This window comes from Taeniopygia guttata, chromosome 2 (genome assembly GCF_048771995.1).
Source record: "Taeniopygia guttata chromosome 2, bTaeGut7.mat, whole genome shotgun sequence".
In the NCBI taxonomy this organism is placed as follows: domain Eukaryota; kingdom Metazoa; phylum Chordata; class Aves; order Passeriformes; family Estrildidae; genus Taeniopygia; species Taeniopygia guttata.
Window position 1 is genome coordinate 52,264,460 of NC_133026.1, and position 22,208 is coordinate 52,286,667.

Consider the following 22,208-nt stretch of genomic DNA (forward strand, 5'->3'; position numbering starts at 1 on the left):
TGTTTTGAAGTGTCAGTCTCTTAGCCTCCTCAGGCAGTGAGGCAGGTAGGTAATATTAGCAGTCTGTCGAGTATTAATGCCTGTATCAACCATTCCTTTGATCTACGAACAACAACAAACCATTGCAATAAACCAGTCTTTCAACTAGATACCAGCTGCAGAGTGTGCCCCCAGTTCCATCATCTCCCCTTCAATGAAGTCTGAAATATTCCCTGACATTTTAAAATTAATTGGCTATAGAGATCCTGTTATTACCATATTACCTCCAGAAAAGTACAGAAATGCCATTCAGTTGAGTGTGCTTGATCCTGCTTACAATAAAGTTAAAGGCAAAATTTCCCTTGATTTCAATGGGGAACATACTGACATTGTAAAGCAAAGGAAAACCCTTATAGCTGTCAACAGCTGCAGCTAACAAGGACTAACTAACACACTCCTGGAAAAAAAAGAGTTCATATTTTAACTAAAACACTTTAAATGTTTTCATCCATGGACAACCTATTCTGTTGGAAAATACATCACAAAACATGTAGAGCAGCAAGTTGCATTTTGAAATACAGATCACAGCAACTACTCTTAGAATGAGATCTCAAAACCTAAAAACAAACATGTGATTTGATAGGAATAATTTAAGATATAATTAGTTTTAGACCATGATATCAGACTGAGTTTTTTTTTTTCCTGTGCAATTATTAGAATAGACATTTTTCATTTTTTCTAAAGAAAACTGGAACATGAGACACTGAAGCCTAGTCACCATTAGTGCACATTTTCTGTCACATTTTCTGTCAGTCAATGTCAGTGAAAATGACAGAATTAACACTTCTTGCAAGTACTAAGAGTTTGAATTCCACATTTAAGTATGCTTATTCTTAATAGATTGCTTCCTCATCTATGCACACTTTTGTGGAGACTGTGAGAACAAAATAGCCAAAGTTTGTTGTTTTTAAAGAAACATCTATTATGACCAACACTTTGAGGATCAAGATTTCCTAATTTGCACTGAGTAACAGTAAAGAAAAACTGACTTATGCTAAATAATGGCACATATGCAATATTTTATTCTTGAAAATAATTCTGATATAATTAAAAACTTAATACTAGTGATTTTGAACCTACAAGACATAGTTTAAAGTGTGAGATGTCTCTGTTCCTGGACAGGAAAAACTAAGACAAGTATTTTTAAACCAGACTGCTACTTACTGCTTCATCATTATTAAAAGTTGTTTATGTTTTGATTGTATAAATCATAATAAGCTGCTACTATAGCTGTATTCATAAGAAAGAAAAAAAAATAATGGGGAAAGTATGACTAGAGAAAAGTAGTGGTATTACAATCTCTAGTCAAGGAACAAGATTCAGATTTTACAAAAATGAACATGTGGTGGCTTTAACTAGGGCCCAAAAAACTCATACATGAGGGAAGAGAAGCTGTATTCAGGGACTCTGTTTTCATCTAGATCACCATAAGACAACTCTAAGCCACATGTCTGTGGTTTCCTAGGCAATGCTAGGTGAAATGCAGTCTGGTAGTTTCCCCCTGGAAAACAATTACAGGTATAAAGCAGATTTTCAAAGCAGAAACCACCCATAACAACTGGAGCAATCTAGTTCAAGCAGATGAAGAAGAGCAAAATGGTCCAGGTTCCACCAACCAAATAGAAACATAGAAGAGAAACATGCCCTGTGACTATAATCTCCAAAAAATCCTGGAGTTGCACATAGAAAGGGGCAAGCCTTGTGGTGACTGTACGATTTCTGAACTCCACCCATACTGAGCTGGCTGCCAGTACACCTCCAACAAAATAATTAAATGTTATTATGGAGCATCACACAATCAAATGTAGAGGGCTGTACATTTGCTTACGTTATTGCACAGGGTTTTAATTTATTTTTTTCCTCTTTTACCCCTGTTCAAAAGGGTTTCTAGTCCCATGTTCAAAAGGTCTTGAGAGAGTTTTCAAAGAAGAACATCTACAAAGGTGATGGGAAATATTCTATTTCACTCATTCACAAACAAAAGCATGAGAATGGTTCTGAATGAAGGTTCAAACAATAGTTTCATTTCATTTTAATGAGGACCATTAGTTAGATTTAACACTTTTTTGCTGCCATTGAATCCTCACAGAAGAAAAGTAATTACAGTTTTTAATACTGCACTTAAAGTAAGGCCCAAAGGAGAAATTTTTTAACCTGTTTTTCTGGTAACAAATTCCCTGTCAAGAAAGTGTCCTAAATTCATCAAGGATTAGATTTTAGGGCATTGCAGTGAAAGTCTCCAGTTTCATTCATTAGTATTTATAGAAGCCTGCACAAGTAAGCCAGTTGCAAAACTGTTCAGTTCTGCAGGCCTTAAGCCTGAGTTTGGGAAGAAAGACTGAGACACAAACATCGCCCTGCAACAAGGCTGTGGCCACACAAGCAGCCATGGCCTGCTCGGGTGTCTTGGCATGGGAATCAGTTCTGTTCTCCATTGTACAACAAGAACTTCCTGCTGTCCAATTTGGTGTACAAATCAATGAAATATGCTTTGGTCTACAGATGCTACTTTAAACTGATGATATTACTTGCTAGATAAAATGCCATTCAATTTAACCCTAGGCAGTAAAACTGGAATGTCAGAGATGCTAAAACTTGACCAGTGAACAGGCATTTCCATTAGGGGTTCCGAAGCAGTGTAGGAGTTAATTTGTGTGTGTCCATTGGGTTTGTGTGACCAAGTTTTGGTAGCAGGGGACTACAGGGGCAATTTCTGTGAGCAGCTGCCAGAGGCTTCCCCAATGTCCCACGGAGACAGTGCTAGCTGGCTCTAAGAAGGGTCCACCTCTGTGTATGCAGTAAGGTAGAAAAATTATAAAGAAAGGACTCATAAGATCAGACCTGCTCTCCTCATATCAGTGACAAGCCTGTCATTTCTTCTAAGGGAAGCTAGCACTTTGCAAGTTCCCATGTGAAAGCAATCCTGGTGCAAGCAGTTCATTGACATTAACAATCTATTCCTGGGTGAAAATCATTTCAGCACAAGATGAGACAACAAAAGGGGTGAAAAAAAGTATGTCAAACAATTATGCAAACCTCACTGAAGGTGAGATTTGCATAATTATACTTCCCCTCACTGAACGAGGGGAAGTAAGTGCTTCAAGCATCAGAGCAGAGATTCACCTGAAGCCTGGGATGAAGACTATGGTGAGGCAGCTGTGTCCTGGAAACACTTGGTGGCCCACAGTGAAGAAGAGATCCACCTGTCGCTCAAGGAGGACCCCAGGCAAAAGCAGATGGATGCCTGAAGAAGGCTGTGACCCAGTGAAAGAGCCACACTGGAGCAGGCTCCTGGTAGGAACTGAAGATCCATGGAGAGAAGAACCCACTATTGTAGCAGGTTTGCTGACAGGACCTGTGACACGGAAACCCACACTGGAGCAGTTTGTGAACTGCAGACTGTGGGAAGAATTCACATCGGAGAAGTCTGGAGAACTGTCTCCTGTGTGAGGGACCCCACAGGAGACTCCTTGCTGGAGCAAGGTAAGGAGTCCTCTCCCTGGGAGTTGAGAGTGGCAGAAAAAATGTGAAGAACTGGCCACAACACCAGGGCGAGGAGATGTTTTTAAGATTTGGTTTTATTTCTCATTACCCTACTCTGATTTGATTGCTAATAATTTAATTTCTATGAGTTAAGTCTGATTTTCCCTTGACAGTAATGGATGAGTGATCTCTCCCTGTTCTTGTAACAACACACAAGCCTTTTGTTATGTTTTCTCTCCCTTTGTCCAGTTGAGGAGGCAAATGATGAGAGCAACTCTGCTGGGCATCTGATATCCAATCAGGGTCGGCCTACCACAGTATATGACCTGCAAACAGACAAAGACACTAATTTAACAGATTTATCACTTGTAGCACATTAGCTTAATAGCCACATAGTATTGTTTCTGGTACTTTTTCTCTCAGTATTAGTGATAAGCTTATTATTGTAACCTTTAACCAGAAGCTAAATGTTTGCATTAAAGACATTCAGGTTTGATTCCAAAAGTATTCCTGGAAATAAAAACGAACAGCTCTGGTTTCCAGCAGAGCTCTATCCTACATCACCAAACCTTTGTTGAAGTCCCAGCTTTTTCCTATCCATTTAAATGCAAAAAACCCACCTAAGGCAAAGGTAATGATACTTTGCCATCTGCTTAAGCAGGTGACAAATGACTCTACCTGTCTTTCCTCCAGTCCCAGCCTTGGGTCTCTCTCCTCTTCCCAGCCCCCAAGGCCTGTAGAAACCTAATTATCTCAAAGACTCCTTTCTGCTTCACTTGAAATTAGCCAATGGCTTCAGACGTAATTAGGTAAGAGACTGACAGACAGAAGGGCAACCAGAAGTCTGATCATCCCAGGAAGGTAGGCTATAAAAAAAATTATACATAGCCTCCACCAACTGAATTGATTACTCACACAAGGGAATTTCCTCCTGTGTAGAAGTCTGCAGAAATAGGTGTTATGGTATTTCAAAGGCCATTAGAAACACACAACATAAATCTAATCAAAGTCACTTTAGGGGCAACAGGACCTGATCAAATATGCAACACAACACTACTCCCTCTCCAGCTCCCTTCTTCCTAATTAGTATTTTGTCATAAAGAGTTCAGTGTGTTCTCATACTCATGGAAAATTTTAGTTACAAATTAAACAAAATATGCTTATATTTTCTGCATGGATTTTGTGACAGATTTCTAGTTTACTAGTAAAACTAGTGTGAATTTTTTCTCCTACATTGAATGAGGCATCAAGTGCATAATTTTTCTTCAAGAACCAAAGAAATTAACAGAGGTGAAAATTCAGTGTCATGAAAAATGGACTAATTTAAAATGCAAAGTACAAAAAAAATCTCATTTACATTTTTCATTTTTAAATTTCCAATTCAATTTAAAGTATATATTCACATAAAGAGTCAGAGATAATGTATTTGACAGAGCTTTCTTGGTGAATTGTAGAATATTTTTTTCACTATGCAACTAGTTCTGTAAAGGGTTTAATATTAATAAACATTCACTGACTTTAATTAAACTTTTAACATATAGAGGTTCAAAAATTTTTCAGCCAGTTTCTCTGCTTTAAGAGATGGACCACATTTAGAGAACATATTTGAATTTCCCAGTAAAATCAAAATATTTGTGCATGTCAAAACCAAAGTATAGCCTCGCATCATGCAAGAGCAAAGTTGCAAAACACTATGGAAATAATGTAGGTTCCCAGTGAAATCCTGGAAGTTATAAGCATATTTGCATTTTACCAAAAGAAATTATAATGCCTTTTATTTCAGATTTTTTAAAAAGTTTATGAGTTTTTAGCTGACAACAGCCAGTAAAGCAAACAGAAATTTTAAGTGGCATCAAAACTCCGAAGGCATGCATTGTTTCCAATGTCATCAATTTTATCAAGTATGGCTAATGGCTTGTGCAGGAGGTATGGATCAGTGCAAAAGTGAATTCAGCCAAGGCCTCATCTTGCATGTCTTGGATGTGATGGAGGGTGAGGCCTAGGTTGTTTCAAGGTCTGTTAAATTCAACAGGCCTTGAAACAACTTCAGTCCCATACTCCTGTCCCCCTAAATACTTGAAGTTAGATGGAAAGCACCATCTTCACAACCTTTCACTTAGGTGATATAGTGGGCAGAATTGCAATCGTAAGCAAATTCCTTTTAAGTGCTCCCTCTCTAATAACCTGGATGATAATATTGATTAGTTGTGCTGTTTTCTAACGCATGTCTCAATTTCTGGTGGTGCCCTCAAGCACCCTTGTGTTTTTCCAAATGTATGTTATTCCCTTACATGTCTGATAGATAATAAGCAAGTACAGAGAATTGTTCCTTCAATTAAACTTGTGCTGCAAGTAGAGACCAACGTAAACAGGAAGAGGGAATCATGCCAAAAATTAATCTGTTTCTTAATTTCTCCATTAAGATGTAACTGCAATCCCAGCCAATATTTCTGTACTCTAATTAAAAAGACATTAGGAGAGCAAGGGTTCTGGTTCACAGCTCCACCTCTTCTCCAACCACTCTTCCATATCTTGCAGCCATTGCTGGGACCACTAGCACACATTTGAAAGTCTACAGGAAGAGCCAGGGTTTCCTTCATGCTTTCATGGCTAACCACCATCCCTTTTGCACCCAATGATTTTGGTGGATCTGTTGGCTCTTCTGCCCATCAGACAAACATATAAGAAAAGTTGCAGAATTCAAAGCACATTCTTTAGATATTTTTGGTTATCACTAGCATTCAGATAGGCAGTGCAAAACTATAAGGCACAGATTAAAGCAAAGAGATTGTAAAATGCTTTATTTTGGATATGGGGAAATGCTTTTGTCTGAGAAATAGCTTTCAGCATAGGTTCTACCAATATGTGCTGTTTTATAAAAAGTAATTTCTATAGCTTATTTGTTGTTGTTTTTTATTTTTGCTTGAGAATTACACTGCAAAAGGATATCTGAAATTTTTTGTCTGTTTAGTCCTAAATAAACCCCAGGTAACAACTGTACAATAACAACATTTGGCATATGAAAATCAATGGATCTTTTTCCCATAAACAACAGTATGAATTCCACATGTGATAAACTCTAATTAAAGAATAAAATATTGCTGTATGTCTTAATGTAAATACACAGCATTTCACAAAAAGCACGAGCTACAGTTGTCCCTGATAGACCAAACAAAAGGTAAAACTCATATTTGAGATGATTTTTTCAAGTGGTATATTGATAACAGCCCTCTTCCCTAATGAAGGACTAACTCCAAAGCAAAAGGTTAATATGCTGCTCTGTGTCTCATCTAGAGAAGACTTTTTCAAAGGCAGAAATTACTTGCAGAGGAGCTACCATGTACTAGAGCACTAACATGTTTTGTAAATAGGACCTTATTTTGATTGTGTTATAACATTTTTTGGCTGTGTTTCTATATTTTCCTTCCCGTTTTGATAGCCTGCATTGAGATTTGAGCATTTGACTTAGGGTAACATTTCTATATTGGTTGTACATCTAAGGGAGAGAAAACGGTGCTCTGAAATACCAACAGGAGCATGACTTCATTCTGTTGACTATATAGGGCATATGTAGGGAAATAAATTTAAAGAAATGAAATTAGATACTTAAACACTTCTAAATAGTGCTCAGGCCCCCCCAAGGATTTGGAAGGGTCTTACACTTCTTGTACCCATAAAGTCTTCAAACTGCTTAGAAATACTGACACTTATTTCCAATGCCTACATTGCAACTCAAAAGCCTATCTGGAAGGACCAGTATTTACTTGCAGGTACCTACTGCTGATTGCCATACATTAAATTGTGCATCTGGTTTGATTTCCCTGAAGTAATCCGTGCTGAGATTAAAACTGAAACTAATTTTTTTTTTCTAATAATGGCAATAAAGGAGAAAAAAGTGTCCAGTTGGAAATTTTGTTATAAACTTAGTTCAACATGCTTTCAATACACGATGAGGAGAGGGAAGGTGGGGCAAAGAACTGTGGAAAGACTTTCCAATTAGGAAAAGCTTTTTTCCCTCTACACATAGAGGAGAGTGGTAGAAACTGAACCAAAGCTGCAGTTAAGGAATTTTGTCAATAAAAGATAGGTAACATATCTAATAGACAGCACTTTGTGATTGACATCACTTTGGTACATCTGAATACAGCTGTCCACACAGACTGAGGACCAAGACTCCTTTATCTTAACCACAAGACCACCCTGAGGAAACAAAGCATCTCAGTCAGTTGAATATACTTCAGCAAGTAAGTAATTCATTTTCTTCCTGCTGCTACACCAGCTACCTATTCCTGGCAGGATTCTTGGTGGAACATACTTAACACAACCTCCAGGATGCTCTGTGGTGTTGAATGTAAGGGTCCAGATTTGTTAAAGACACTTAGCTAGCTGTGAGAGATCCATTCATTTAAAACTTGGGAAAATCATCACCACAGATGAGTTTGAAAATTCTGCAAATACACTCCTTCTGATGCCCAAGAAAAATATGGTTTTGCTTACAAGTTTAACAGGTATTATGCACTCTGTTTTACTAAAACAAACCCTATTCTCAATCTTTTTCATATCCCTTCTGCTATTAAACATGCCCTTTCTTTTAAGCCTTTTCACTTGAGTAAAAGTGCAATCCTACCATAATCTGCATCATCTTTGCGGGGGTGGGGGCGGGGGATATTTCATTTAGTTGTTGGGTTTTTTTTTTTCAGAGTAATAAAAGAAACTGCCAAATATTTCTGATGATGTACTTACCTGATGCAATAGCTGCAAAATGCAAATGATTGTCATATGAAATGTCAGCCTGTGTACCATTTTCATAAACTAGGACATTTGAGGATTATTCTTCACCAGAGTCTTTCTGTGATTCTTCATCACATTTTGTGAGTCTATATGTATGTAGCATACCACTAAGCTTGCAGCTAGACAGAGGTGAAAGGAGTGCTGTTGGATACATCCACAAAGATTCTCAGTTGTCACCACCAAGACTTCATATATTTCCTCAGCAATTGCAGCACTGCTTAATTTGCACAGAGGCTGAAATGCCTACCCAGCAGAACTGCTTGCGCCTGAGGCTCTCACTGGCTACTGTGAAGTGCAGAACTTTAAACAGAAAGGATACGTCCTCATGAAACTGGAAGAACATCGTGCCCTATGACATACATGGCTGTTCACTGAACTCTTCCTCTTCACAGAATTCAAGTTATTTGGATGATTAATAAGAAAGAAAAATATAGAAGCAAACACTCAAAAGCCCCAACTATATCAACATATCAGTGACAAAAATAACACTAGATAAACTTCAATGCACATTCTGGCTCTCTTTGATAACGTATAATAATTGAGAAGACCAAGCTGTGCAGAAAGATGCAAACAGCAGCAGTGTGTTACGCATGCACATACTCTCACAGGTTCCTCTAGTCAGTGATTGTGCCATAGTTATACATCCCTGCATCTCACACATTAGTGTCTACCGTGATGGCTGATTTGTGTGTCGTCATGACTCAATTAATTCACAGTTAGAAGCTGCAGGTTTCAGAAAATGCCTTGTGAAGGTGAGTGGTTGATGCATTCTGTGCTTTGCCTAGGCATGGATACGTGCAACTGCAGTGTAACAATTGCCTGCTGCTCCCAGGACCTCCTTGCTAGGATTGTATAATCACCATATCTTCATTCCGTAAGAATTCTTGGGCTGGCCACACAAAACAAACCCAACACTGACATCAGATGGATTCTTAGCAGGTTACAAAAGAAGAAAAAAAAACCCTTAAACAATGAAAGATCACTTCAAATGAAGCTTGATTTGGCATATTGTTGAAAAGGTGCTCAAATTACCTGAACCACTTTGTTTGATCTTAAACATGGACCGGGGGCAGCTGCAACGAGCTCCGAGCTTTGGCACATTCCATTATATGAATGGTAGTGAATTTATAATGGAATGGTATGGATGGTTTTTATAATCAGAAAAACACACTGACCTTAACACTACACAGGTGGAGCAGCATAATGACCCGCCAATTGTAAGCGCATCAATTCCTGGGGAAAAGTTCAATGAGGTTAACTCAGCATGTATCCCACAACCAACATAAGCGACATTTAAAAATATTGTTTTTTCCACCAAAGCTTTTGACAACATTTTATTAATTGATTTGTCCCACTGTTCAGTATCGAGTGTACCTTACCCATGTTAACAGCGCACTACATTATGTTCCAGTAGAGCTGGATGTTGTCATGCACTTCAATGCTGAAATACACGTTTTAAAAACTAAGAACCATGTTAAAATAAACTTAAACTTAAAATAAACTTTTCAGACTGTGTAAGATTAAGCATAATAGCCATTTAAGTTATGAAGAAACTGAAAGAAAATAAAAGACTCATACAGCGAAGTTTCATTGCAAAATCCTCACATTGAATGAGCTTAGATGGGCACCAGCTGACCAGTATTTCCTCTTCCTATCAACTTATTGACAAATATGGATATTGCAGGAACCAGCCACAAAGGAAGTAAATCTCAGTGTACCATACTGAAGCTGACCAGATATCCAGTTTGAGTAGTCCAATATATAGTGTGAATAGTCCAAGACTAGACTGCAAAACACTGTGAACAAGATTCTGCTTCTTTATTCAGGCCTCAAATGGTTTTGAAACATCCACATGTTACAAAAACTACGCAGAGAGAAGGAAACAAAGAGAGAAACTTAAGTCTGAATCAGGAAGAGCCAATCAGCAAGGACAGAAGGCTCTTCAAACATGAAGTAATAAAACTTTAAAATACAATTAAAAAATCAAAAGAAATCCACAATTCAGCAACATTTACGATGCCTATACTTCCGCTCATTCTCCCTCCTTCTCTTCTGTGATCTGGGCATGCTGATGCTTTATAGCTTCCCTACAGCACTAGCAGGGAAAGCCCCTCAGCCACCAGAGAGTTGATATCCCCATCTCCTCACATCACACACCTCTGGAAACCGTTGGCCCACACGACTATTCATCCCCACCATCAGTTTCTGCTGTGCATTCATCAACAGCTGAGAAACCTTAAAACAACAAGTGATCGACACCACTGTTAAAATTGTCAATTCATCAAGAGCACAAAATGAAGAAGAAAAAGCTTTGTATTTAAGAAGATTCTCAACTGTTCAGAAATGTTCATCTGAAAAAAAAAAAATTATAAAACAAAACAATGCCATTTGATTATACTCCCCTGTTATTAAAAGATTTTCAAAACATGTAATAGCCATAAAATTAGACAAAATAAAAGTACACATTGCTTAGTCATCTCCCTCTGTCTTTCACAAGCCACTAAATCTCATGGGCATAATCCATTTTAGTCCCAAATTTACCAACTGCCTATAGTCTGGTGGCCCTTTGCTTTTATTAAAGAAGCGTATTTACACTGGAGATAAAGCAGGGTTATCCCAAAGTTGGGCAAGGAGCCACATCATCTTTAAAGGCAATCTCAGAGGAGTTAATCCACACTTTTTTCAGCTGTCTGTTAGAAGCATACACAGCAAAACTCTTCCAAATAGCTAAACTGTAAATCCTTTTCTCACAACCAGTCACCATGAGTTTTCTACAGCCACACAGAAGCTGGTTTCAGACTCATACGTAAGTCTCATACATACGTTTCAGCTTCACACATAACAAAAAGTAATAAACTACATTATGTCACATAGAGCAGAGGCATTCCATTCTCTACTTTCTTTGACTTGGGATAAAAGCACAGGCACAGGTCTCTTCCTAAGCCAGTTCTAATGCAGCTTTCATAAAAAGTTTTATTCTCAAAGGCAATGTGAAAACCCCACAGCTTCACTCTTGCCTCCAGAGCCATCCACAATACACTAGCAGGTTATACAGAGCAGGGATGCAAGCTTCCAGACTTGCAACCCATCTGCCTCCTGCTGTGCCAGACAACACAATTCCAAGATATTGCAATACATTTTCTCACTCCTCCATCCTCAAAGCATCTCAGCATGACAAACCCCAATTCAAGTCACTCAGTTTGTGAATGACAAGCAAAAATAAACCAGTGTACGTACCTAACTAAACTGCCTGGCTCACATATCATGCAAAACCTATACTGAGTCACAGAAAGCATTTTTTGCACAGCAGCAGAATGTGTTGTGATCCCTTCACACATTTAATCCAGAAAGAATGCCATTGCTCAGGGTTTATGGCAAACCTGACAGAAAGCCCTGCTGACAGCACCCCAGCCAGCCAGGAACACCCCATGGACAGCAAAGCTCGTGCCATGCTGTGGTCAGGGCTCTATCTTCTGTGCTCTATTCATCTCCTGCTCCAGGACAAGTGGCAGGTATGCCTGTATGCACTCAGACTTTAACAGTAATAGATAGGAGAAGTGCTATCTTACATATGAATAGATTTACTCAGGGGTACGTTTATATTAAATGACATGCTTCAGAATCATGATTATAATTGAAGTGCACTTCAGGTAAATCAGAGAGCCTATGATCAGAAAGACTGTCATTGCTCAGATGAACAGTGTTTTCTGGATTTGTTTGCTGGCTGTCTCTGGTCACCTATGAACTCCTGTCTTTACATTCAGATTGCACGTTTCCTGGCACTTTAGTTCGAGTTTCACATGACTCTCATACAGCATTTGTACAACTCAGAATGTGACTGGGTCTGCCAGTTGCTATTGCAATCAAAGTCTAAACAGCACTTATTTCATTAAATGCATATGCAAACATATCTCAAGGGCCAGGAAAATCAGCAGTATTATGTTTAGAACCTGTGTGATAAAGAGGTAAGAGAAACAGACTAAGGAATACAGGAGAATAGAGGAGTTGTGCTGCTTGTTTTGAGAATACTACAGCCTGTGTACACATTCATTTTCTGTCTGGGAACAAGAGTTTGTCATCAAATCAGCCTCAGCTCAGAGGCTGAATAGTTTCTTCTTAGATCTCCATATGAAGTTGTCGTGATCCAGAAGAAAGGTAGAGAGAAGTGTCCACTCAGCAGTGGAGTCTTCTTAAGCTATTTCTCCTTCTGGAAAAAAAGCGAATTGAAGTTGATTCAATTGATGTTTACCACCTCCCTGATTTCGGTTTTTATCTCTCTCACCTTACCTTACACCTTCTCTTTCCTCACTTGTCATTTAACATTAAGGTTTCTTGTTTGCTATTCAGCCCTGATAAACACAGCTATCAAGCCTCCTTCCCTTCAGTTTTCTTATCCATCTCCTTAGCTTCTGCTATTATTCCATCTTTTCCTTCTCCCCCCCCGCCACTTTTCATTTCCTTCAGGTTTGTCCCCCTCCCTACAGAAGCCACTGTTGGTATCCGCAGCTGGTGCTTGATCCTCCTGTCCTGCCTTTTAAGTAATCTCTGTGTACCTTTGGTTTTTCTTTCTCTTTATTACACAAGTATATGAATATAATCTTTATGCATTCCATTTCCTGCCTGAAGCAATCTTAAGACTCATATCCTGCTGGTAGCTGCCATCTTGCTTCAAATCCCTTTCTCAAAAATACGTCTTGCAAAGAAAACTCCAATCACGGTAAAGCTGGAATGCAAACAACTAAAAAAATCAGCATCTCTTTTCAATCTCTACATACGCATGCATCTGCTTGTACATGTCTACACTTCTTGTGTGTCCTGGCCTCTGGCTGCAGCCCATCCTGCTGCTCTACTGCTTCCTCTTAAGGGGATAGTTTGTATAGCAATTAGCCCAACAGGTCTCCAGCCATGATGCACAGTACAGGCTAGTAAAAGCAAGAAAATCTATTCAAGCTTGAAAAATTATTTAATTCAGTGCTCAACAGTTTGTTTCCAGAGACAGCAAATATTTGTGCTCAGCATATGACACCACTTGCAACAGGGGCTGATCTGGCATCTGAGAACAGACAACTGCCCAAACTCCTGAGCCACTTCGGACAAGATGGAGCTCCACACACAGCCATGCTAAAAGAACACCAAACATGATTTTCTGTCAATAAGCAGTCCTGTTAGCAATGACAGACGAGTAGGTATGTTTGTATAGTGGATATGCTTTTCTGTCCCTCTGTTGCTTCCCTTCTTCCTTTGACCGCCCCCGACACCATCAGCCTCAATTAAGAGCTACCTGCTGCACAGCTTAAGCACTGTCTTTCCATTGAAGTGATTGGAACACCATTTAAGAGATCGAAATTATTTTTTCTTAAACTTACACATATTGATATTTGAAAGGTTTTTCAGTTTTTATAAAGATCAGAGAAAGATAGGTAGCTCCATTATTTATGTTAGAAGTGCTTGTTCCTTCTATCTCAACAAGTACAAACATGTACAACAATCTCCTGCATTTTTAAGGTTTGGTAATTACACCTGCAAGCTGAAGCTACTAGAGCAGGAAATATATAAAACCCTTAAAATAAATGCAGGGTTTTATGACTGTAAGATAAACACTAGCAAATTCGCATGTGTAAATTAGCTAAATAACTCACAAACCACCATACAAATTAAACATTTTCTTTCCCCTTCAGAAGGCAAAAAGAATACAATATCATTAGAAAAATAATTAATATGTTAATTGAGGATTTTAATTACCCAGAGAGAAACCTCAGTTGTGCTGAAATCTGGCTCAAAATCAGAGTTACATCTGTTGTGGAAAGCACTCTAGCTTTTTCAAGTAAAGACAAAAAATCTTGTACATATTAATATAAAATGAAAACTCTGATTGTTTTATACCAAAGGCAAATTAAAAAGATAACACCTTCATGCCATTTTCAAGTGGGATCTTCCATTTGCTAATTTGCAAATCTACCAGATTGCTTTCAATTTGCAGCCCAGTTTTGGAAGTTATCAGATAGTCATGGTCTTGTCTCCAGGCCTCAGCTGGAAGGGAGGGTGAGGGCTGTAGAACTATACCATGACATAGAGTCTCCTGCCTCATGGGTGCCATGAAATCCAGAAGTGGAGGTGGACAAGGAAACCTAAATTCTTGAACAATGTTTGTTTGCAATCTAAATTCAAAAGACCTGACCACGAACATCCCTGTTTCCTACGCTGGGTGACAGCAAAGCATGAAGGGTAGAGCCTGAGAGATGTGTCAAGGGGGTTCCACGCATGACTAACCTGCTGGAGTCCATCTCCACACAGTCACAACCAGATCCAGGCTCCGCCAGCAAGCTGGGCCATGGACGAGGTTTGTGTGTGGGCTCTGAACACAGGGCTGGTGGTGTCATTCAGCTCCTTTCAGAACTGGTGTCTGTCTATTAAAAGAGGAAAGATCTATGGCTTTAACTGAGCATTAACTGAGCTTCCATTGGGAAGTTTCATGGGAGAAGGTGCCCAAGCAGTCCAGGCACTGAGAAAGCTACAAGAGACCAAACCTTGGTGGGTCAGGGTGATACAGTTCATGTCCCTGCTGTCTTTGGGGATACACTTTACTCTCCAGGAGAGTGCATAAAGCTCACTGATGAACTTTTAAATGAATTCTGCAGCCATGTAATGAAGACGAATGTTGTTACTGGTAATGCTGACATGGATAAGGATGGCATCGGACACTAAAAGGCAACGCCGCTCTTTAGAGGGCCTACGTGCCTGGAGGAGAGATACCAAGGACTGAAGAGTTTCCCTCTTATTGCCCACCTGGAACCATCTGAGACTGCCAGTGTGACTCATGACATCATTCAAATAAAAAATAACGGTTTTTTTAATTAATAAAAGAAACTGTGTAAAACAACCTTCTAGCACACAGTTGGTATGTAGTTTGCAAAACTGGTGCAATGACTACAGAGTCTATATATAGACTATATCCACTCAATTACAGAATCTCAACAAGACAGGCACTTGCACGTATCTCAATGTGACTGGAGAGACCAGCAAGCAGAGAAAGGCTAAAGACAAATCGGCTATCACTGCTCCTGTCCAGAGGACTTTGAGAAAGTCCAGAGAACTTTGAGAAAAAGAAATCTGTACATCCTATATAACATGGAATTTTCTGAGCTAAAATTTTAGGTTTGCATTATTCTTGAAAACTAGCTGGTAGTGAATTTCAAGACCAACTGAGCTCTTCTCTAATAAATAACTTTCAGAAAGGATAAAGTGATAAACAAGCTATAAAAATTTTACCCCTGGCTGAAATGTGTTTTGTATTCCATATAAACACAGTCAGTGAGTGTATTTAATAGAGGATTTGAGCAGCATGGTTTCAGTGGAACAAGGGGATACGACAGTAAAAGCAGCAATAAACTATTTTCCTGGTTTGGAAGAATTTTTTATTTGCCTGGCTGTGCTTTGGGCTCAGATCCAAATCTTCTATGTCCAAAAATGACCAACCTTTCCACCACACCAGTGTCACCTGCACTTACTGGTTTCACGAACACCGCATTATTTCCATGGTGATATGCTGGCTTTGTCTATCTCAGCCTATGGCTCTGGTTTCACTTTGGCTTTCCTCCAAGCTGCAGCTGCTGAAATCAGCCCCCTTATGCCCCAGGAAAAGGGTTTGTAACCAGACAGATCAAGTCCCTGGTCCTCCTCCCAGCAGAATGTCATATACATTAGCTCTGGCAGAGAAGGACATGGCTGAGAGGGGTGGTCTCTGCAGGGTTGGGTTCTGTCACAGCCTGAGAGAGGAGTTACAGCACAAGGTTGGTCCCCCAAAGATGTGTGGGGGATGTCCAGCAGCTGTGCCCAGTGCATGGTCACCAAGGTCAAGGAAAGCACCCTGGACCTCTAGGGTACAGGAATTGCCTTGGGGCCAGCACCCAAAAACCTTCCTATGAAGGATGCTGGGTGGAAGATGATGCTGCGTATGGTGCGCCCCATCACCCCCATGTCAGGGTGCCACCACCCAGTCGTGCAGCACTCACAGTACCCAGGGGCAGGATGAAGGAGAGCATCCTCCTGTGTCCTGCTGCCAGAACTGGCCAACGGCCAGCCCAAAGACATCCAGGAGGAAATCTCTGAGGAGCTGTTGAAATTACTTGGAGGAAGTTGACAAAAAGAGACCAGGTGATGGACAAGGCACATGGAGGTTCTCTGCTGTGAGGCCAGCCTCAGAATTCATTGGAAGGATGAAAATCTCTTTCAGCTACATAGCTGTGACCAGACCAAGCAAACACCTTGTTGAGGAGCACTGCAGAGCTCCCTGTCTGCATTCCCTGTGGAGCCAGGGAGAGCAGCCATAAGAAGTGCAGAGATGTTTCCAGGGCTCTCACGATTTTGAATCACCCACTGGTGCAGGAAGCAGGTGCAGGATTCTTGCCCTCAAGGTAGGTCAGTCCAGGGGCCTGTGATCTGTCTCAGAAGCTCCTGAAATGACTCTAGGTACAGCAGATTAAGGCTTGGGCATCTCCTGGGAGGTGTGATCAGCCCATGAGAGGAGGAGCCATGTCTTCCACATGTGCATAGGCAATAGCTGATGGCCTCCACCCAGGTCAGAAAGGAATTTTCCTCCGGGGTAGATTGGCATAGGTCCCTGGGGATGTTTGTCTTCCCCTGTAGCACTGAGCTTGACCACTGGTGGGTCTAAGAAGTACAGGAACAAAGTGAGCTTTAGAAAGCAAAAAGTATGCTTGGCATCAATATGTGTCATATTTCAGAAACTCACTAGTTTAACACACCTCCTCTTTCTTTTGTGTGTGGTTGGTTCTGATGATTCTTCACATTCTCTTCAGGAACCAGGAGCTCCTTGGCACGCATTCCTGCTGCTATTTTCTGTAGCTCTGCCACTTGCCTTTGCCAGACTGCAAAGGATGTATTTTCAAGCTAAATTGAAGAACACATCAGCCTGCTTCTGGCTACACATGCTTATTGTGGTAATGGTTGTGAGCATTGGCTCTGACACAAATTCAGAAAACAAGAAAATTCTATTTTCAGTTGTAAACTTTGTGCTATGTGTCCTCTTCAGTTTTTATAGCTGAGAAGTCTCTGTCGTGGCAGGCAAATAACAGCTTCTGTGTTACTTAATTTATGGTGAGCAGAGGAAATAGAACAGAGCAGTCGGGCCCTGTTAAACCCAGAGCTCTGCATGGCAAGGTCTGACCCAGGTCTGAGGGCTCCACCCCAGAGCAGCTCTGCAGTGCAGGTCCCAGGCCCACCCAGGAGACAGGGGCAGAGATGGGCACACCCACAGCAGGGCTCAGGCAGGGACAGAGGTCCCAGGCCGGGCTGGGCCATGTCCCCTGGGCCCTTGGCAGGAGGTGGTGGGGCTGGGGGTCCCAGGGCAGGTCAGTCCCAGCCACTGAGACCTGTGAGCACCACCAGGACCCCGTCAGGACGGAATTTCAGTGCTCACGTTTTCTTCTTCAGACACTGGTGTTGGACACTTTGGAGACAGAATATTGGGCCAGATGGACTTTCCCTGTGAGGGAGTGCTGCTGTTCATACAGGGAACAGTAAAACACAAGAGTTTTACTATGTTTTTAAAAGGAAAACAGGTTAAGGCATTTCTCAATAGGATTACAAGAAGTAGAAATAAAAACTACAGGAAAATTGACATCTCCAAAATATTTGAAACCATTTTGATGAGAAACACATCCTGCAACAGACTGAGGGCTTGATCTCCAGGCCTCGCTAGTTCAGAGGTTTTGCCATCCTCTGAAAACCTGTCTCAGCTGGATGGAAAGACTTTCAAAAACCACACATCACACATACTTTTTGTACATTTGTGCAAATTGTTCCATTATCTCGAGGTGATCTACAGGGTGACAGAGCCAATGGCTAGGCTGGGGCACTGTTAGAGATATTCAATCCCTTTTGCTAGCTTTCTTTTTACAGGGCTGGGAAGAAATGTCATTAGAGGTCACCTCAGCATATACTAGCAGGGAAAGTAAGCAATAGGAAGAAGCACAGAAGAAGGGAAGGAATAGTTTATCTGGAAGGGATCTACAATTGTCACAAAACTGAACTGTCTGGCTGTTTCAGGTATTATCAAAAATTTAAGCATTGTGTAAAGGCATTATCTCAAAGCATCAAAAGACAGTCACAGGTTGGAAGCATTGACTACCTGTAATCTTCCTTCAAAATCTGACCTCGTTTCCAAAGAACACATGATTTCTATTTCCTCTTGACTTTCAAGCTGAGTTCCCTGTTCAGCCAAGTAGTATTAAAAACAAACAGCTGACATTATTATAAATAATTATGAACATTATTTGGGAGTTGGATCAGATGATCTTTAAACATCCCTTTCAACCCAAGCAATTTTGTGAATAAATGATGGCACATTAAGATGAAGTTTAGAACATAGGTTCTGAACCAACATTCTTCATGAAGCAAGGAGACATAAGCATTGAGCAAATTCCACTATTTCTGCCCCTAACAAGGTGACATCTCACACATGCCCCATAAGACCTTGAGAGACTGAAGAGAAAATGAGACAATATTCATTACTGTAGTAAGTTGTGGTCTCAGGACAGAGTCTTACTGTTTATCAAATTTCCTTCAGTACAGAAAGTAGGAGTTTTAAAGAGGGAACTAGATGTCAGGGTATTTTCTTTGCCTAACAAGTGGGATGGACAGAAAGAAAGAGCCTGTGAAGATTAACTGAAAAGGGGAACTAATGTTCCAGGAATGTTGGCAATGAGGACTGACCAACAGTGTGCCGAACTCTTGGTCTGGAAGGAAAGATGGTAGGAAGGATATCCACAGGTCATGAATTCCTCTGAAGATGAACAGCTGTTTGATATACTGTGCAGAAGCAGAAACCAACAAAGCAAAAGAGGAGTACAGAGAGAGAAAAATACAGTTGGAGGAACATTCTCTGTAAGCAGAGGATGCTTCTAGCAGTACCATATTTAGAAAGAAAGGGAGACTTGTCCATTCCTACACATGATATTACAATAACTGAAGCCCTGGTGAAAGAACCACTGGACAACGACAAGCTGGACAGCTTCCAAAAGCTTCTCCTCCAGAGCCCACTCAACTAATTATCTCCAGCATCACTTCCTACCCTCAGTGGAGGGTTCAAGTTCTGAAAGAGTCAAATGTCTTCTTGCTTTGGCAGGCCTCTTGGAAATTAGTCTTTTCTACAACCTCTTCTTTCACCTCTGGATTTTGTCAGGCTATTCACCATCATCTTTGGCTGTATATGTAACACTACAGCTACTGACAGCACACAGTGAAAGCTAAAGCAAGTTGCTATTATTGCACCAATAATAATAGGAAAGATCTCAGGGTTCATATTTTTGTATCACCAACATTAATTATCCGCTTTTTATATGTGGTGAAATTATGTATATGTCCATTTTTACCTAATAGTTTGGTTAGCGATGACATTTTCCAGGAGAACTGCTCTATAGATATTTTTGATTATTTGTTTCACTTTTTTTCCTTATTGATAAATTTCATGCATCACCACAGACATCAGCAGTTTAACCACTGGGCTCAAAAGACTTCTGCATGTTCTGGGACACCTGCAGGAACAGCAGCTGCCAAACTCCTTCTAGAGTCGTGCCACTGGGACTCAGCACTGGCCTGAGTAGAAAACATTTTGCATTTTGATGAGGTAGAACTGTGTGTACCACCACATCCTCAGATAGAGTAATTTCTCATTGCTCCACTGACTCCAATATACTATAATCAACAACTGGCTGAAGGGACTGGCTTCAAATCTTCAGTTTCTCCCTGACAATCGTGATTTTCCTAGTGATGTGGATACTTGGCAGTACATTGACTTAAGTAAAAAAACAGTTTAGCACAGTCCATCAGCCATTTATGAAATGAACTTGGATCTGAATTGCAGTTCTGGAAGATCAGTGGAACACTAACATCTGCAAATGAATTAATGCTTACCAAATGAAGTTTACTACTGAATGGGCTGTAAATGTCAAGCACAAGGAAACCGGAACATCTAAAAAAACAGGCATGAGTGAATAGTCAGCATATGTATCCCTTATCCTGTTTTTATAACCCTATAGTTGCACATGCATTTTCAGGGTCTATTTAGAACCATTATTTGGCTAGGGCAGAAAGAGATGGGGGAATAGAGACAACTTGAACAAACAGCACATATGACAGTTATGCCATAAACTATTATGGCATTTTGTATCCATGCTATTAGACCTACAGGGGGAAAAGGTACAAGACAGAAAACTTTGTTTAGCTCTGCCTAAATGCCATTACTCCCCTCCGACTGCATCAAGCCACTAAAGCCTTTGTCTGCAAAGCAGCATGCCTTAAGTGTAACAAATTTCTGCTGGACCTCTCTGGAGCTGGCAATCTCTTCAATTTATCTGATGAATTGTGACACAGAGACACCCAACTATCTATTAGCAACACTAGCAAGACCTTCCCCCAATTGCTCAGTGCAGTGATCACAATCTGCAAACCACAGCTTACATTTAATTGGCACAAAAGTAGGGAGGGTGGAAGGGAAGCAAGCAGAACACCCAGCAATAACAAGCTTCTATTGTAAATTATAAACACCAGACCCTTATACTCCTGTTTCTAAACCACCACCAAAAATCTCAGGACTACACTGCCACAACACTAGCCCTCCTAACAGCTGTTTAGGCAGCAGACAAGATTCAGCATCCTTATTATTTTGATGAAATTATCTTACATTTTATTTTCATCCTTTTTTCACTACACATGCTATAAAACAACAAACTGGCACTATCTATGCCACCTTATTAAACTATTACTTTATTAAATGCTGGACTTCAATAATTTGCTAAATAATGAAGTTATGCAAAAGGAATTTTTGAGAGGTGGGTCTACTATATAAATGGGTTTTGCATCTCTGTGCCAGGCTGTGATACACTAGACTTTTATTTGCTTTTCCATAAACACCCAGGCAAAGGTTAACACAATAGGATCTAGTAGTCATATTTAGGATTGCAGCACTCATTTGTTTCAAAGCAATATCGAAAGACCAAGTTATGAATGGAAGATAGAAAGAGGAAGAGATTTTCTTTTATTCTTGAAAAAAACAATACCAAATCAGAAAAAAATACTTCTGCTAACTTGATGGCTCCAGCTCCCTTGGCATAAAACCTTTTGGAGTACACCAGCAGCAAGTATCAAAAGGCTTATTCTTGGGAACCCGAAAAGTAGATAACCAGTGCCTTCTCTGAAGTTACAAGCAAGCTAAGTATCTAGACAAGCTGAAATTTTCTACAGAGATGAAATGTAAAGCCATGATGATTACTGGATACTACTAATCACTGATTATCCAGCAGTCCATTTTCACAGTATTTCAAGCTGGCTATAAGGAATATATCTTTATACTTGGTAAAAGTGTTAAATAGGATAATGAATCAGCAGATAAGAGATGACATTTGGCTTTATAAAAGGCCACTGAAGAAGAGCTATATCTCAAAAAGACAGACTTGAGGACATGTCAGCTCACCTCCACAGAAATCTGCCCACCAGTGAGTCCTTCCTAGACCACCAACTTCCCACTACTAGCTATGTACCATTTTCTAAATTGGAAGAGCAAGATGAAACAGATTTTTAAACATGGGCCACCTAAATTATTTCCATCTCAATAGGGTCAGATCAGCAATGTTCCATCTTCTCTTTGAGTATTTCAGACAGTCTTCAATAGATGACCTGGATGAAAGTTTTCTTTCAATTGATTATGTTCTTCTATTTTTAATAAGACCTAGGAAATAATAGGGTGAAATTCCTGTACTGCTGAGGAGGATTATAATTTGTTATTTAAGTTCTAGATGGTGAAATATTAGCCCCATTAATAATACCTTGTTTCCCTATTAAATCTACCCTATAAAAAGGAGCAATAGATTAAATTA

The 22,208-nt window shown here is 40.1% G+C and overlaps 1 protein-coding gene across 12 annotated transcripts in view; it reads right to left on the reverse strand.

Annotated features, from left to right (window-relative positions):
* Positions 1–22,208, reverse strand: part of HECW1 (HECT, C2 and WW domain containing E3 ubiquitin protein ligase 1) — a 250,824-nt gene that overhangs the window by 174,619 nt on the left and 53,997 nt on the right. For 5 of the 12 annotated variants that reach the window (XM_041714542.2, XM_072925930.1, XM_072925929.1 and 2 more), the window contains exon 2: positions 9,489–9,546. The exons of the other annotated variants lie outside the window; for them this stretch is intronic. In XM_041714542.2, coding sequence (XP_041570476.2) covers positions 9,489–9,515 — 27 coding nt within the window. In that variant the 5' untranslated portion in view covers positions 9,516–9,546. The remainder of the gene's footprint in view (positions 1–9,488; positions 9,547–22,208) is intronic. 12 annotated transcript variants of the gene reach the window in all.